The 16,616-nt window shown below is 36.7% G+C and overlaps 2 protein-coding genes across 2 annotated transcripts; both read left to right on the top strand.

The window, feature by feature from the left end:
- The first annotated feature begins 1,001 nt into the window (after positions 1 to 1,001).
- Positions 1,002 to 10,944, top strand: LOC112203737. Its single transcript, XM_024344661.1, has 4 exons — positions 1,002 to 1,184; positions 1,298 to 1,526; positions 9,130 to 10,212; positions 10,448 to 10,944. Exons 1-4 carry the CDS (start codon positions 1,002 to 1,004, stop codon positions 10,942 to 10,944), a joined length of 1,992 nt encoding a protein of 663 aa, XP_024200429.1.
- A 5-nt stretch (positions 10,945 to 10,949) lies between these two features.
- On the top strand, positions 10,950 to 11,486 carry LOC112203736. The gene has a single exon (XM_024344660.1). It carries the CDS (start codon positions 10,950 to 10,952, stop codon positions 11,484 to 11,486), a length of 537 nt encoding a protein of 178 aa, XP_024200428.1.
- Positions 11,487 to 16,616: the final 5,130 nt, after the last annotated feature.

The raw sequence follows: 16,616 nt of genomic DNA, 5'->3' as shown, positions 1-16,616 counted from the left end.
TTGGAAATCCTCCAGATGATTATCGATGCATTAACAAGGAACATTGGGAACAATTTGCTGCTGATAGGATTTCAGATGCATTTTAGGTTTGTGAACTCTAAGAAACTAAGTCCATCTGTTGGTTTCAGTTTACCTATGTTGAATAAGTTGAATCCAATTTTATTCCTAATCATTTGCTTTGTAGGAGCTGCGTGAAGCCCAAATAGAAAAAAGAAAGGAAAACAAGTATCCTCACCATATGGTGCGTAAAGGATATGCTAATTTACAAGTAGAATTGGTTAGTTTTGGTTCATAACATAAATTTTATGAGTAAAGCGTGATTTCAGATCCACTCCTAATATGTTTCTCATGTGTCATAGTCTGTGACAATCCCGATAGAGGAACTCGATCGTGCCACAATGTGGGTGAAATTAAGCACGGCAAGACAAGAATGGTAACTTTAAAGCAGTTGAGGTGCAGCAGACGTCCAATAAAATTGTAAGTCATTTTATGGTACTTTGAAGATGCTTATTGGTATTGTACAAGTATTACATCTTGAATCATAAGTGTGTTTATATATTTGTGTCAGGAAAAGTTAAAGCAGAAAAAGTCGGATGGATCGCTTACCACACAAGGTTCTGATGATGTGCTTACCTTGGCATTGGGGAGACCCGAGCATCCTGGCAGGGTACGAGGCATTGGAGGTTATATCAAACTAGCTTCATTCTTTGACCTGCCTAAATGGCGAAAGAAAAGTGTTGAAGAGACAGTGAGGAAAATTGTGAAGATGATAATGGAGGAGGAGAAGGAAAGAATTCTTGCAAATGAAAGAGCTTTATGGCAGCAAGAGAGAGAAAGAGTGATTGTTGAGGAGCGTGCATATTGGACAGCCAAGTTTGCAGCTTTGGAGGCAAAGATTGATGGAAAGAAGCTGCCAATAGAGTCACCAAAACCTGTCACACCACTTCAGCATCCTGGCCGGTACAGGACAAGGGAGCTGTTCCCGGCATGCTAAGAAAGTTATGCAGAATAATCCAGATGGTGAGCTCAACGCAGTGAAGAAGAGGTTGGTTTTAAATGATGATGCAGGACTGTTAGTTGCAGAGAACCATGAAGTTCTAGAAGGGAAGCACAAACTAACGGCAATAATCGAGGAGGAGGTTAGAGACATCATGGCTCCCAAAACTTCAGCAAATGATGATCTGGTAACACCATTATTCCCTTGATTTATCTCTTTTCTCATTTCCTATAGTTTGTAGCTTACTATGAATGAAACTAAAATATGTGAACTATTGTTTATTTTCATTGTTTGTCTTAGGAGATGACTGTTGCGGTGCATGAGTGTGAACTGACAGTAGATAAGGTGGACGACATTGTTGCTATTGGAACAATTATTCAAGTGAATGTTGCATCAAGCAATCAGCTGATACATGGTGTTCCATTGGGAAAGGACAATATGCGCGTCTCAGTTGTTCGAGCCATTGTTGATGATGCCCTGCTACCTATTCCAGTGAAGGATGAGATTGTCACTGTCAGCGACGCCATTGGTACTTGTGTTGCCTAGCCAAGAAACCTGGTTGGTATCCCTAGAGAAAAGGCATCCCCTAAAGCCATTGAGCAGAAGATAACCAAGAAGTCTTATGTAAAGTTTAGCTAGTTTGAAAATGATTTTGTTCAATATGCAATTTTGTTTCATGTACTATTGCAATATGTTAATCTGGGAAGAGTTGATAACATGTAGTCTTATTGGTTTACACAACTAGAAAATAAATCGTGCTAATACCAAGAAGAGAATGAGAGATGTATTTGATGACAATAAAGACCTTGAAAACTTGCCACAGAATCTGCCAATGGCATTAAAGGATTTGTGCATGCGGGGGAACAGTTTCCTTAGAGACGGGGTCACCATCCACACAACATTTGCTGCGGACCTTTTCGGCCATTCAAAGAAAGTATTTCTGTTTAGAAGTGATCTCTATACCTTGACCAACAAGCTAGAAGTATCAAATCGTGTACTTGTGTTTTACATGAGGTAAAGAATTATTAAAGCAAGCTTGGTGCATATAGTGAATAATTCACTATACAACTGAATTTTGATTGGTATGTATCACTGTTTTGAAGTACTTTTAACAGTTTCATATTCCAAAATAATTTGTAGCTACCTTCATGAAGTCTTGAAGAAGTGTAAGATGGTGGATATGGTTGCCTTTGTCGATCTTGATCAGATTGGTACACTTGGGTGCGGAAATCCCACTAAAAGGGCTCGGTCTTTGTCAGATCAGTATAGGCAAGGGAGGTTAGGGCAAATCTTTGTGGTTCCATATAACTCGGGGTACGTAAAAAGTAATTAAAGCATCTGGTCTGCCAAGTTATATCTTTAATGGTAATATAACAAAATTTTTTTTTATGTTATCCCATAGTGCTCATTAGATGTTGACAGTTGTGAACCCAAATGAAGAAGTCGTGCACTTCATGGATCCACTTAAAAGGCGACTCGATACAATTTTTGTAGAAAAATTGTACTGTGAGTGGGTTTTTGTTTTAAATGATGATGCATGCGTTTATTTCTTGAATTAATGCTTTACTTAATTATCATATTATTTGTCGAGTATATTAATTAGTTTCAGATATTATTTGGTTTTGAATATTTATTGGATTTTCCATCATGATTTTCAAACGTGAGTTTTCTATGCTTGGATTTGGACTTATGATTTATAATGATATTTGGCGAATTATTTTCTGAGGTGATTTCCAGAATTATATACTATATTTTTATTTGTCGATTTTGAAATTTGTGAAAGATTTTTGGAAATAGGATTTTCGATGGAATTATATTTCTTGATTATTTATTGGCTTTCGGTTTTGGCATTGGGAATGCTTTAGCGATGATTTCGTTTTTGGGTTATTGTTTATGAATCTACTTTAATTCCGACTATTTGGTTATCGATTTAAGAATACTTTTGACATGTGGGACACGTCGTTGATTTACTTTATTTTTCTCTTGAGATTTACCGAGTACGGTTGGGAATCATACTCTTGTTTTCTATTGCGAGATTTGGGGAAGCTTTATGGATTTATTGGTTTTCAAATGTTTCCTTCACCATACTTGGGTTGCTTTATTTTTAGTTCTCCTCCTCACGTGAGTTGCAGTCGAGGTTCCTCCTCACTTACTTTGTGGTTGTGGGTCGAAGTCGAGGATAGAGCCTGGGAGGCTCCTTCGTTGTATGGTGATTTCTTCTTCCCCATACTCTAGCGTTACTTGAGTAGCAAGGCTAGTTCGATTTTATCTTAACCAGCGGGGCTGGTATGTTTTCATTAGATTCTTGGATTGGATTAATTTCAGTTTACCCCCCTGAGATTTAGGGATGTCATCATTTCACCCCCTATACTTTCAATTTTGAATTTTTACCCCCTAAACTTTCCAATTTCAATCAGTCGTGTCCAATTTCTACTATTTCGTCCAAATTGGACGTTAAGTTTGACTTTTGAGGGCTAAAATGGTCATTTCAACATAAAAAAAAAATTAAAAAAAAATTCTTCTGTTTTTTAGTTTTTTATTTATTTATTTTTTTTTTCTTCTGTTTCTTAGTTTTTTTTTTTTTGTCTCCAACCTATACACCACAAGTTATAATAGGTTTACATAAAAACAAAAAAAATACTCTAGGTGGTTAAAAGCCGCTCGCTAATCTACGATATTTGTGATATATCTCTGATAAAGTGAAGAATTTTAGGATATAATCCCTAATAAAGTGAAGAAATATTTGTAAAAAATAATTTTACACTTTATCTGTAAATAAATATTTGTATATCCCCAACAAAGTGAAGAAATATCTGGGTAAAATCATTTTTGGTCTACGATATTTGTGATATATCTCCAATAAATTGAAGAATTTTATGATATATCCCCAATAAAGTGAAGAAATATCTGTAAAAAATTATTTTACACTTTATCTGTAAATATTTGTATATCCCCAATAAAGTGAAGAAATATTTGTGTAAAATCATTTTTTACAGATATTTATTTACAGATAAAGTGTAAAATTATTTTTTATAGATATTTCTTCACTTTATTAGGGATATATCCTAAATTCTTCACTTTATTGGAGATATGTCACAAATATCGTAGACCAGCGAGCGGCTTTCAACTACCTAGAGTATTTTTTTGTTTTTATAAACCTATTATAACTTGTGGTGTATATGTTGAAGACAAAATAATAATAAATAATAATAAATAAATAAATAAAAAGAAGAAATAGAGAGAAAAAAAAAACAGAAATTTTTTTATTTTTATTTTTTTATGTTGAAATGACCATTTTAGCCCTCAAAAGTCAAACTTAACGTCCAATTTGGACGGAATAGTAAAAATTGGACACGACTAATTGAAATTGGAAAGTTTAGGGGGTAAAAATTCAAAATTGAAAGTACAGGGGGTGAAATGATGACACCCCCAAACCTTAGGGGGGTAAACTGAAATTAATCCAATGTTTTATCAACGTTGCATATATCGAGGTTTTTAAAGGAAGAACATGTGGGAAAGTATTTAAACTTTGCTTCATTTAAATTATTTAATTTATTTATTTATTTTTGTCCACTCACGCTAACGTGTTTTTCAATACTTTCCTATGAGCCATTCGGTTTCAAGTGCCCAGTTTGCAAGCTAGATTAGTTGAGGCTGGGCGTACATGGAGTTGATGCATGGTTATTACTATTTTCGCATTGTAGGATCTATCGACCCTTTACCCTCTTTACTTTTTATTCTTGTATACCTTTTGTTTTAGAATTGCTCTGATAACTTGTGGGATTAATGTTGTTAAGTTGAGACTTGTGTAATGTAAATTGAGAGATGTTGTGATTTGGGGAGCAGGGTGGCTCCAGGAGTTGAGGATGATGTTTGATATTAGAAGTGTAAATGTCTTTCTACAGGTTTGGGTAGTCTACTTTTAGGGGAAGTTCTGCCAAATTTCTGATAGAATTTTTTCCAAGGTAGGCCCTGCAGGGCCTCTTCGAATTTCAGGGTGAAATCCGGGGTAGGTCCTATCATCGATGGACCATAAGATAGAGCTGGAACTGGAAGCTTTGCATCACCCCCCTAAATTTGAGGCCGATTTTCTAGTTCGCACACTATCACTCGCAATAGCTCTCGCCCATGTGTAACAACAAATGGTGAACAACAAGCACCAAGCACTTTTGCCTAAAGCTTATGAGGATTCTGGTGTGTAATCGACATGTTTCTAGTGATATTCAGGGGAGAGAGTACAGCCTCGAGCAACACTGTTAAGAGGAAGGGCAGTTACACTGCTCCTCTTCGTATTGAAAGACAGCTCTTGAAACTCCGAATAGAGGACGACATCCCCACGAGAGTTTTTGCATCAATCTTCTTCTTTGCCGAAAGCTATTAGTCGAAGGCGTAGAGATGTTGAAGTAGCACTGCCACCACCACCGCCAAATTTCACTTTCCCCTTCTTAGAGCAAGTTCACCCTTTGGGTCACCCACTATTCACTGCTTTTTAGTGCTATTTTCACCCTTTGGGTCACGAGTATAGTGTATTTCGTGCCCTAGGTCACGGGCACAATGTATTTCGTGATCCAGATAATGAAAATATACAATAAAAAGTAGTAAATAGTATGTGACCCAACGGGTGAACTTTCTCTTAGAGATGTCTAAGGAAGACGTGAGACGGGCGGAGACCTCATCAACCATATCGAGATAATGACGGCTGTGCTGAGAAACAAAGAAAAACCCTAGCAGAGCGAAACCTTATTTTCTCTTTAAGAAAATAAAAAAACTTGATTAAAAGATTACATCATAGTCCAAATAATGAAGAAAATGCCGTAACCAAAAAAAAAAAATGAAGAAAATGCCAAAACATTAACCAACTAAACTTCTTTGACACAAACTCTTTCAATTCCCGCAGACCAAAAAAGAAAAAAACTCTCGTAAGAGCAAGTCCAGCGGTCTCGGTTTGACCGGGCATTGCTGATGTGTTGACCGGGCTAAGTGATATTTTTGCTTCCAGCGGCCCAACCTTGACCAGCCAGGTCTTGGCTTTGCATGACCAAGGGCAAATAAACGGGCAAGCCTGTGACTAATTTTCTGACCCAGTCATCTTCACTGCCAGCTCGGCCCGATCTCCACACATGGGTGACGTCAGTCACTGACGCCCAACTAGACACGCGATGGACTAGAGTGTGAAACAGACGGACCAAGCAGAAAGCCCCGCAGCACCTGGTACCCAGTTTTTTGTCGCGTAGCGACATATAGTGGGCCGCGGTCGAGACATGTGCACAAGAGCCGTTGGCTGAACAGATTTTTGAATCCAACGGTCCTTTAATCTGGGCCGTTGGTTTCAATTTCATTTGAGGATCCGACGGTTGCCTTGAAATATAGTAGAATTGGGTTTTAACGGTTAGAAACGGTAACAAAAAAAATGTAAAAAATTGTAAAAATTTCTCTATAAATACCTACAATTTTTTCTAACATCTCATATCCAAAAAATTAGATTTCATAGTTACACCTTCCTCCTCTTCATATAGCTCTCATCATCCAAATTTTTCATTATCCAATATGGCCGAACAAAGGGGTAACACACGTCCAGTGACCGGACACGTGGGAGATCAAAGTGAAGATGATAATACTGAAGAGAAAAGGAGATGGACGGATGAGCAAGATGTTCAATTGTGCAAGTCTTGGAAAGAGATGTAAGCCAATGTCCAGCTGTAGGCACAAATCAGAAAAAAAAAAAAAAAAAAAAAAAAAAAACGACTTATGGTTGCGCGTGAAGCGACACTTTGACGCAAATTGGCCCAAGAGCCGATCAACCCAATCTTTGCAGGGAAGGTGGAAAATTTTGAAGGTTGAACTCTTTGAGTGGCATTGTGCATTAATGCAAGCGAAAAATTGGTACAAGAGCGGTTCGAATGCGGTTGATGAGGTATGTATTTGTTGATAAATCATTTAATTTGTTGATCCATTCTAGTAAAATATTACATGATAAATAATGTAATAATTATAATATCGTTTTAATTGTAGGAATTGCTTTTTGTTACGATTAAGATAATTAGTTGATAAATAATGATGTAATTACAACGATGTTTATATTTGTACTTATTGATTTTTATTGTAAAACGGTGAGATACATTTTTATTAAAATTATGACCTTTATATTTGTTGATAAATCGTTTAATTTGTTGATACATTATAGTAAAATATTACTTGATAAATAATATAGTAATTATTATATCGTTTTAATTGTAGTAATTATTTTTCGTTATAATTAAATAAGGATTAATTTCAGTTTACCCCCCTGAGGTTTGGGTGTGTCATCATTTCACCCCCTGTATTTTCAATTTTGAATTTTTACCCCCTAAACTTTCCAATTTCAATCAGTCGTGTCCAATTTCTACTATTCCGTCCAAATTGGACGTTAAGTTTGACTTTTGAGGGCTAAAATGGTCATTTCAACATAAAAAAAAATTAATTTTTCTGTTTTTTAGTTTTTTTTTTGTTTCTGTTTCTTAGTTTTTTTTTTTTTTTTTTTAAATTTTGTCTTCAACCTATACACCACAAGTTATAATAGGTTTATATAAAAACAAAAAATACTCTAGGTGGTTGAAAGCCGCTCGCTGGTCTACGATATTTGTGATATATCTCTGATAAAGTGAAGAATTTTAGGATATATCCCTAATAAAGTGAAGAAATATTTGTAAAAAATAATTTTACACTTTATTTGTAAATAAATATCTGTATATCCCCAATAAAGTGAAGAAATATCTATGTAAAATCATTTTTGGTCTACGATATTTGTGATATATCTCCAATAAATTGAAGAATTTTATGATATATCCCCAATAAAGTGAAAAAATATCTGTAAAAAAATAATTTTACACTTTATTTGTAAATATCTATATATCCCCAATAAAGTGAAGAAATATTTGTGTAAAATCATTACAGATTGGGGATATATAGATATTTACAGATAAAGTGTAAAATCATTTTTTACAGATATTTCTTCACTTTATTGGAGATATATAGATATTTACAGATAAAGTGTAAAATCATTTTTTACATATATTTCTTCACTTTATTGGGGATATATCCTAAATTCTTCATTTTATCGGAGATATGTCACAAATATCGTAGACCAGCGAGCGGCTTTCAACTACCTAGAGTATTTTTTTGTTTTTATAAACCTATTATAACTTGTGGTGTATAGGTTGAAAACAAAATAATATAAAAAATAAATAAATAAATAAATAAAACGAAGAAACAGAAAAAAAAAAAAAAAAAAAAAAAAAAAAAAGGGAAATGATGGAAAAGGTCACTTTAGAGAGTGAAATGATAATAAGGTCACATAGTTTTCCACTTGATAAAAAGGTCCACTGTGAATTGTTATTAATATTAGTTTAGTCCTTATGAATAATGAGGTCATGTTATAAAAGGTCAGTTTTTAATTTTTATCATTCCGATTCTGCCCCTAAGGTAATAAACCTTTATAACCTTCCATTTCAAAATCTGCGAGCTCAAATTTTCTCTCTCCTTTGATCAGAAACCTTCCGATTCGATTTGTTCGGAGATCTCTTTCTGAGATTTTTTCTTCTCCGTCGGAAGCTTCCGATTTAGTTTTGTGCCTCTGTGACAATCTGAAATCTCAGTTTTGAGTGGTTTTAGAGCTTCCGCGGCTCTTCTCTTTTTCTGGATCTTTGGCTTCGTCGGTGTTCGTCTTGATCACGTTATTGTGTTCTTCTTCTTCGTCGACTCAGTGCTTAGTTACGGTCTCTGTATTTCTTCCTCTCTCTGGTTTTCTCTGATTTGATCTGTAAGCCTTCTCTCTGTGAATTTGTTCGTTTTGGATTTTGCAGTGTTTTTTTGTTGTTTGTGTTAAATTGTTGAATTATTCGTTTTGGATTACTGTGTTCTTCTCCTTCGTCGACTCAATTCTATGTTGAATTGTTGATGATGTTTTGTGCTATTGCGGTACTATATTTGTTCTATACTGTGTTTTTTTTTATCAGTGACATGGCCAGTTACATTTTTAATACTGCTGTTTTGTTCAGGCTTTAACAGTTACTTTGGCAGTGACTTGTTTGTGTTGATTCTGTTGATTTTCTTAGTAGTGACATGGATAGTGATTTTGTTTTATTCTTATGCAGTTGTTATGGATACTAGCTATGTTGTCAAGTTTATTTATTCTGGTGAAGCAGCGACAGTTCCATTGTTGCATAATTGGTCGTTTGTTGACCTATGCAAATCAATACGCTCTCGTTTTCCGGATTTGATTCAAGGAAATTTCATGTTGAGGTACATTATTCCTCCGGATTCTAGTTCATGTTTTCTAGAGAGTGAAGTTGATATGAGAATGATTTTTAGGAATTTGGTTCGTTACAATTCTGATTTCGTTGAAGTGTTTGTGACTGATTTGCCTTCTATTAGTGAAAGCGTGGTGAGTAATACAGTAAATGAGGATTCTAGTACCATGCTTGAGGAGAATGATTATTTGGGGTGTTATAGGGCAGAGGCACCGAAGAGTTATATGACGAAAGGTTGGGAGAGTTATATTCATTCTGAAGGCCAAAAGTTTGAGGGTGGGGTTGTTGAGTTTAGAGATAAGCTGTGTAAGTATGCCATAGAAATTGGTTTTTCATATGAGTTTGTTAGAAATGACAAGGTTCGTGTTATTGCTCAGTGTTCTAAGAAACATTCTCAGGGCTGCAATTGGCTTGTGAAGGCTTATTTATGCAGGGTTAATGGTTTCTTTATGATTAAAAGGTTGGTTAATGTTCACACTTGTCATGGTGTGATTCGTTTGCAGAAGAGTAAGATGATGGGATCCAAGGTTGTCAAGTCTATTGTGCTTGATAAGATTCGTGCGAATCCAAACAAAAAGCCAATTGATATAGCTGATGAGATCAAGAGTGATTATGGTTTGGATGTTCCTTATCGTACAGTTTGGTATGGTACGGAGTTGGCAAAAACAGCCCTGCATGGTGATGAAGCTGAGTCTTATGCTCAGCTACTTTGGTTCAGTGAGTCTGTTATGAAGTCAAACCCCGACTCTAGGATAGTGGTTGAGTTTCATCGAGAAACACACAGGTTTCAGCGCATGTTTGTGACCTATGGTGCATGGATGAAGGGTTTTCAATTTTGTAGACCTATTCTTTTCATTGATGCTACATTCATTACCAATAAGTACAAGGGGCAGATTATTGCTGCATCGGCAAAGGATGCCAATCAAGGTTGAAATCTCCTTCATTATTTCTAGTTTTTTATTTTTATTGCTACTGACATTGTCAGTTACATGTTCATTGACAGTTACATGTCCAGTGACTTAAATGTTCTGTGATTTGAATGACATGTCTCTAGCCATGTCACTGTCAAGTAATATGCAGTTATGTCAGCGACATGGTCAGTGACATTAACAGTTACATGACAGTGACATCATTTTGTTTTTCTGTTCAAGCTTGTATCCAGTTGCTTATGCTATTGTGGATTCAGAAAATGAGAGTAATTGGAGATTTTTTCTTGAGGTTTTGGCTGAAGAGTTTGCAAAACACCCTATGAGGAGGGTGACATTCATTTCTGATCGTCATGTTGGGCTTGTTAGTGCCTTCCCTAGGGTGTTTCCCAATAATCCACATGGGTTTTGTTTTAGACATCTGATGGCTAACCTTTCTGACAAATTTCCAGCTGGTTCTTACCTTAAGGATCGGATTCCTTACTTGTTTATGTGTTGTGCTTATTCTCGCACACCGGAGATGTATGAGTTCAACATGGAAATCTTGAGGAGTGAAGGTGGCGACATAGTTGCTCAATTTCTGGAGGATCTTCCCAAGGAGAACTGGTGTATGGCTTACTTTAACGGTGAAAGATTTGGTGAAATGACAAATAACTTGGCTGAGTCTTTCAATAATTGGGTGTTGCCTTTGAAGAGTCTTCCTATTCTTGATATTAATGATGGATTAGAGTGAAGTCCATGGCTTCAATTGCTGCTCGGAAGCAGGATGCTCAAGAATGGTTCTCTGAGTTGTGCCCGTTGATTGAAAAGAAGCTGAAGGAGAATTTGGAAGTCGGAAGGCATTGGAGAGTGAGCAGGTCTGATACCTATGTGTATGAAGTTCACTGCCAGAAGTACAATAGCATGGTAAATTTGGAAACTCACTTTTGTTCGTGTGGAGAATGGCAGCTGTATGGCTTCCCATGTTCCCATGCCCTTGTAGTGATCCAACAACATGGTTCTTCCCCGTATTTGTATGTCAATGAGCTGTATAAGGTGGAGAAATATCGAGAAACTTATTCTTTCCCAATTAATCCTCTTCCCTCTATTTCGAAGCAAGTGCATGATTTTGGTAGAGATGCAGTGATATTGCAGCCTCCTTTGACTAGAAGACCACCGGGAAGGCCTAGAAAGAAGAGGTTCAGAAAAAGGAGCGAGCAAACCAGGGTGATCAAGTGTGGTAGGTGCGAAAAATGTGATGGTCACAACAGAAAGAGTTGTACAGCTCCGATATAGGTTCTATTCTGCTTACATGCCTTTAACAGTGACATAGCAAGTGACTCCAATACAATTTGAAATTTTGTTTTGATTTTTCATTTTTTTCAATAAATGATTAGTGCTTACTCATTGGAATTTTTTTTGACTATGAGACAGTGTATCTGCTTTCTTCTTTTATAAATTCTTCAGTATTCTGTGTCCTACAGGTTTTTAATAGTTACATGTACAGTGACATAACCATTTTCTTTAGATTTACATTGACTTGTCCATTGACATTAGTTTTTAGTTATCTTGGCAGTTTCTTGTTCAATGACTTGTAGTTGGATCACTGCATATAGATTTGGTTATTGGCAGCGGAACGCTGCCGTTGCGGTGCAGCGGCACGCTGCAAATGTTAATGAAAAATAAAAAAATTAGCTGTAAAATTTTTTTTTGGTTTTTGAGGTGCAGCGGCACGCTACAAATATTAATGACAATTAAAAAATGAAGTATGCAACTTTGGTTTGTTGCGTTGCAGCGGCACGCTGCAAACTGAAATAGAAATATCATTTTGGTTGTGACTTCTCTAGTGACTTAGAGTTTTAATGTTTTTTGTCCAGTTACATATTCAGCTACATGCTTAGTTACATGTTCAGTTATATACATTGTCAGTTACATGGTTATGTCTTTTAAATCCTGTCTTGAAACCTGTGCTCCATACCGTCTTCCATCCCAGAAGTATACTCTGCAAAGAATGAAGTGTAAGTAACATAGTTTGTGATGTTGGTTATTTAACAATCACATGGCCAATGACTTGGCCAGTGACTTCACTTGCCCAACTCATTGGCCAGTGACTTCCGCATTTACATGTACAGTGACTTGGCCAGCGACTTTACTTGGCCAGTTACTTTGTCAGTTACATGGACAGTGACTTGGCCAGTGACTTCGCCATATACATGGACAATGACTTTTTCCGCATTTACATGGACAGTGACTTGGCCAGTTACTTTGTCAGTTACATGGAAAGTGACTTGGCCAGTTACTTTGACACTTGCCAAGTTAGTGACTTGTCCTATGAATTCAGAAGATGCATTAATCTTGAATAAAAAGATCCATACAAGTCATAGTCTGAACTAAACAACAAATTTCTAAATTTCTGAAGTAAACAAACAAATATCTAATATTCTTAATTTGCTGAGTTCCAGCTTTGCTTATGTACAGCAAATTTTTTGAATATTTGAGCTTTGAATTTCATGATCTGAGCTTTGGTGACTTTGTTTGGCATCTTCTCCTCTTTTGCCATCCTGTCCATGTAATACATTACAAAAGCTCCGCAATCTAATCTGTTGTCAATTAAAAATTTCATGTTAATGATTTTGACCAACTTAGTAACAGTAAAGTTATCATTTTAAATTTTTGAATATAGACTTACGATCCTTCGTCTTGTTGGGGGCAGATTCTGGCATGGTTCAAAGGGATCCTTCCACCGTCATAATTTTCCTTTATCCACCTTATTGTTCTTATCTCATCATCGCTCAAAATACTTTCAACCATCTTTAATTTTATGTGAGTGCTTTGACTCTTGTCAAATTTAATTCGGCTGCCTTGCTGCAGCATATCGTCTGCTTGATCTTTGACTGCTCTCATCCACAGCTCGACCATTTCAACCTGTATTTTTTAACAGATTAGTGAGTGATAGTTACATGGTCAGATACATGGTCAGTAAGAAGTTTCTTACCAATTTTTTTATGCTTTTAAAGCACTCCCCTGTTCCTGCTCTTCTTGGTTTCATTGAATCAAAATGCAGCCATTGCGATATGTCCTTGTCAAAGACCAATAGCGTGTGGTGAAATTCTTCATTATGGGTAGTTGGGAAGAAAAGCATGCTGCATTTTCCCATGTTTTGGAACAGCGGCTCACACAAGTATTGATGGAGGTTTCTCACAGTTAAATGTATTGTCGAATACTATTTAAAAAAAGAAAGAAAGAAATACATAGAACGAGTTATAAATAAACAAAGAATGAGAGATAAGGATTCAATTTTTATAGAAATTGCTCGTCATACTTACCCAACACATGGTATGCATAAAAGCAGATCTTCCCAAATTTTGTGAACTTTGGTTTTGCATTTCATCCTTCAATATTTCCCCATAGCAATCAATCCAGTTGTTTGCTATTGATTGATTGGTTATGAACATTTTGACATCTGCCCTTGTGATTTCGCTTCCAGGCTCTTTTCCCTCCCAGAATAATACGCTGCATAACATAGAACGGTGTTAGTCCAGTGACTTAGCCAGTTACTTTTCACTTGCTAATAATCTGGACAGTGACTTGGCCAGCTACATGGAAATTGAAAATGATTTGGACAGTGACTTGGCCAGCTACATGGAAATTGAAAATGATCTGGACAGTGACTTGGCCAGTGACTAGGCCAGCTACATCTCAATTGCTATGATCTGGACAGTGACTTGGCCAGTGACTAGGCCAGCTACATGTCAATTGAAAGTGATCTGGACAGTTACTTGACCAGTGACTTGGCCAGCTACATGGCAATTGAAAATGATCTGGACAGTGACTTGGCCAGTGACTATGTCAGCTACATTGCAATTGAAGTCACTAGGTGGTGGGCTGTAACATGAAATTTTACCTTTGTTCTGCCTTGTTCCAGTACTTCTCTAATTTGCTTTTATTTGGCATGTCAAGTAGGTTGTACAGTTGTAGCTTTTGCCAATCTATGACTTCAATTTCGCTTTTTTCTGTTTCTTCGTCGTCATCCACTTGAATCGTCAAATCATGTATCACTTCCTGCTCTGGCTGCTGTTCAGCTGTCTGTCCTTTTTTCTTTTTCAGTGCTTTGATTCTGGTCATTTTCGCCCTCTGCCTTTGCTCTTTCACTTCGTCCCACCAGAAAATATGATGTTTTTTTTGTACTGTCTCGTTTCTCTTCGTCCTAACCACATAACAATAGAGGCTAATAGATTCTGAGTCCTGCCCTGATATGTCATCTAATATTGGCTTTGTGAACTCAGCTCTTGTCATCTGTTCCGTATGAGGACAGCAATTGATTGGTTCAACGTCAAAAACAGGCTGAACTTCTGGTGATACAATGATCTGATACTTGTGTGGCTCTGCTTCCATATCTTCCAAATGGACTTTTCTTGGAGGTGGAGTTTGTAACGCGCCCGGAGGTGGAAACACAAACAATGCATTGACCCAAGCAGTATTTGGTGTGCAAGCATCTTCCATCATTCTCAATTTAACATCAGGAGATCTTGGTGAATGAACTTGTGCAACTACTTGGGCAAGGCATTCAAGTGGTGACTGATGTCCTCGGTCGGTAGAGTGAGGAGGAGTTGAGTCGTTGTCATCACCTGGACGTGCTATTGGTGACTCATACTTCTCAGTTAGTGCCATTACTATGCCCTCCAATTGCTTCACTCTTTTAATCAGTGAGGCTTTCTCAATTTGCAACACCTCATTTTCCAATAACATATCCTCCTTCTCTTCGTTTATTTTGCCAATTTCCTTTTCTTTCTCCTCAACTTCTCTTTTCAAAGCACTTAGCTCTTCTTCCTTTCCCTCGAGCTTTGTCTGTAATTCATTCTTCTCTTCATTGGTCTTTCCTATCTCTGTCTCCATCTTCTCATTGTTAATGTTGCCACCTTTCTTTTCTCTTGTTTCCAGTTCTTTCTCCAATTTCCTTATTTTTTCTTCCAAGACTTTTTTCTCTATTTCCACCTCTCTTAGCTCTTCTTCCTTTTTCTGAAGATTTGTCTCTAATTCTTTCTTCTGTTTATCATTCGATGCAGTCTCCTTCACCATATTTCCACTGGTTCTAGTTTCAACATTTTCTTCTTGCCCATCATTCTTTTTTTCTTTACTTTCTCTGTCTGTATTAGACTCAGAATCTTCTTCCTCTGCATCTTCTTTAACTTTATCAAATATTTTCTGAAACAAAATTACAAAAGTTGTCAGTGACATAAGCAGTGACAGAAATAAAACAACAACACAATCATAGACATGTAAAGTTACATGCACTGTGACATGAAAATATAACAATAACATGAGCAGTGACATAGTCAATGACTTACTCAGTGACCTGAGCAGTTGGAACCCTACAACATTAACAAGACCAGTGACCTAGTTTGTCTACATCAAATTAACATACCTTCAATTTCCCCATGGTGTTGAAATCCCCTTTTTTTTCTATCAGGGTCTTTAATTGCCACTTTCTTATTCCGTGTTTTTCGGTTTCTCTTCCAGAGATTGGCGGCACTACTCCCGTCTTGTGGCAAAACCAGTACTGTTTGGAAAATAAAAAATAAAAATAGAAAACTAGTTAGTTATTTTTCAAACAGCTGCTTAGCAATATGAATATCACAAACATAAGCAATGACATATGCAAATACACAAACAGTGACATTGTCAGTAACATAAACTTGACAGTAACATCAATAGTGACCTGGCAAGTTACCTGTCCAGTGACTTGACCAATGACATGACACTGATCTAGTTTTTGTATTTACAACAGCATACGTAGTTAATTATGGTACAGCAAAATGATGCATAAACAAATTTTGAACAAGGTACGAGAATTTACCATCACCAATATCACGCAACCTGCCATGTTTTGGGATTCTTTTCCTTTTCGTTTAATTGATTTTTTAAGGAAGTCACCAACTTCCTTTGCCCAGCTATATTTTCCCAGACTTTCCACCTCTTCACAGACTCTTATATAGTCCCAAGATATTGTTCCTCCAGAGTTTGGGAACAGGAGTTTGATGAAAAGGTTCAAGAGTATTAATATGGCAACATTTCTGTCCCGTTTCGTTTTTTCTTCCCCTGTTTCTGGAGTTTCTGCCAATGCCTTCTTCAAAGCTTCCTCTGCAGCCGCCTTGTTGATCCTCTGCTTTTTGTCAAAGTATTTAGTCACGAACTCAGATTCGTATGCCCCTTCTTTGGTCTTTGGTACTGATAACCCGGATCCCGGCACTCCTAAAATCATAGATATATCACTTGTTCACATTCTGAATTTCCTGTTTCTAAACACAAAAAGGTCTGTGTCGCTGTCGTATGCTTGTAGCAGAAGTGTGATTAAATCATCTGATTTCTTTGCATCCTTTTCTTTAATTGAACCGCCATGGAATGCATCTATCAGCGTTGCAAAGG

Source organism: Rosa chinensis, chromosome 5, assembly GCF_002994745.2.
Source record: "Rosa chinensis cultivar Old Blush chromosome 5, RchiOBHm-V2, whole genome shotgun sequence".
Taxonomy (NCBI): domain Eukaryota; kingdom Viridiplantae; phylum Streptophyta; class Magnoliopsida; order Rosales; family Rosaceae; genus Rosa; species Rosa chinensis.
This window is presented reverse-complemented; position numbering and strand designations above follow the sequence as displayed.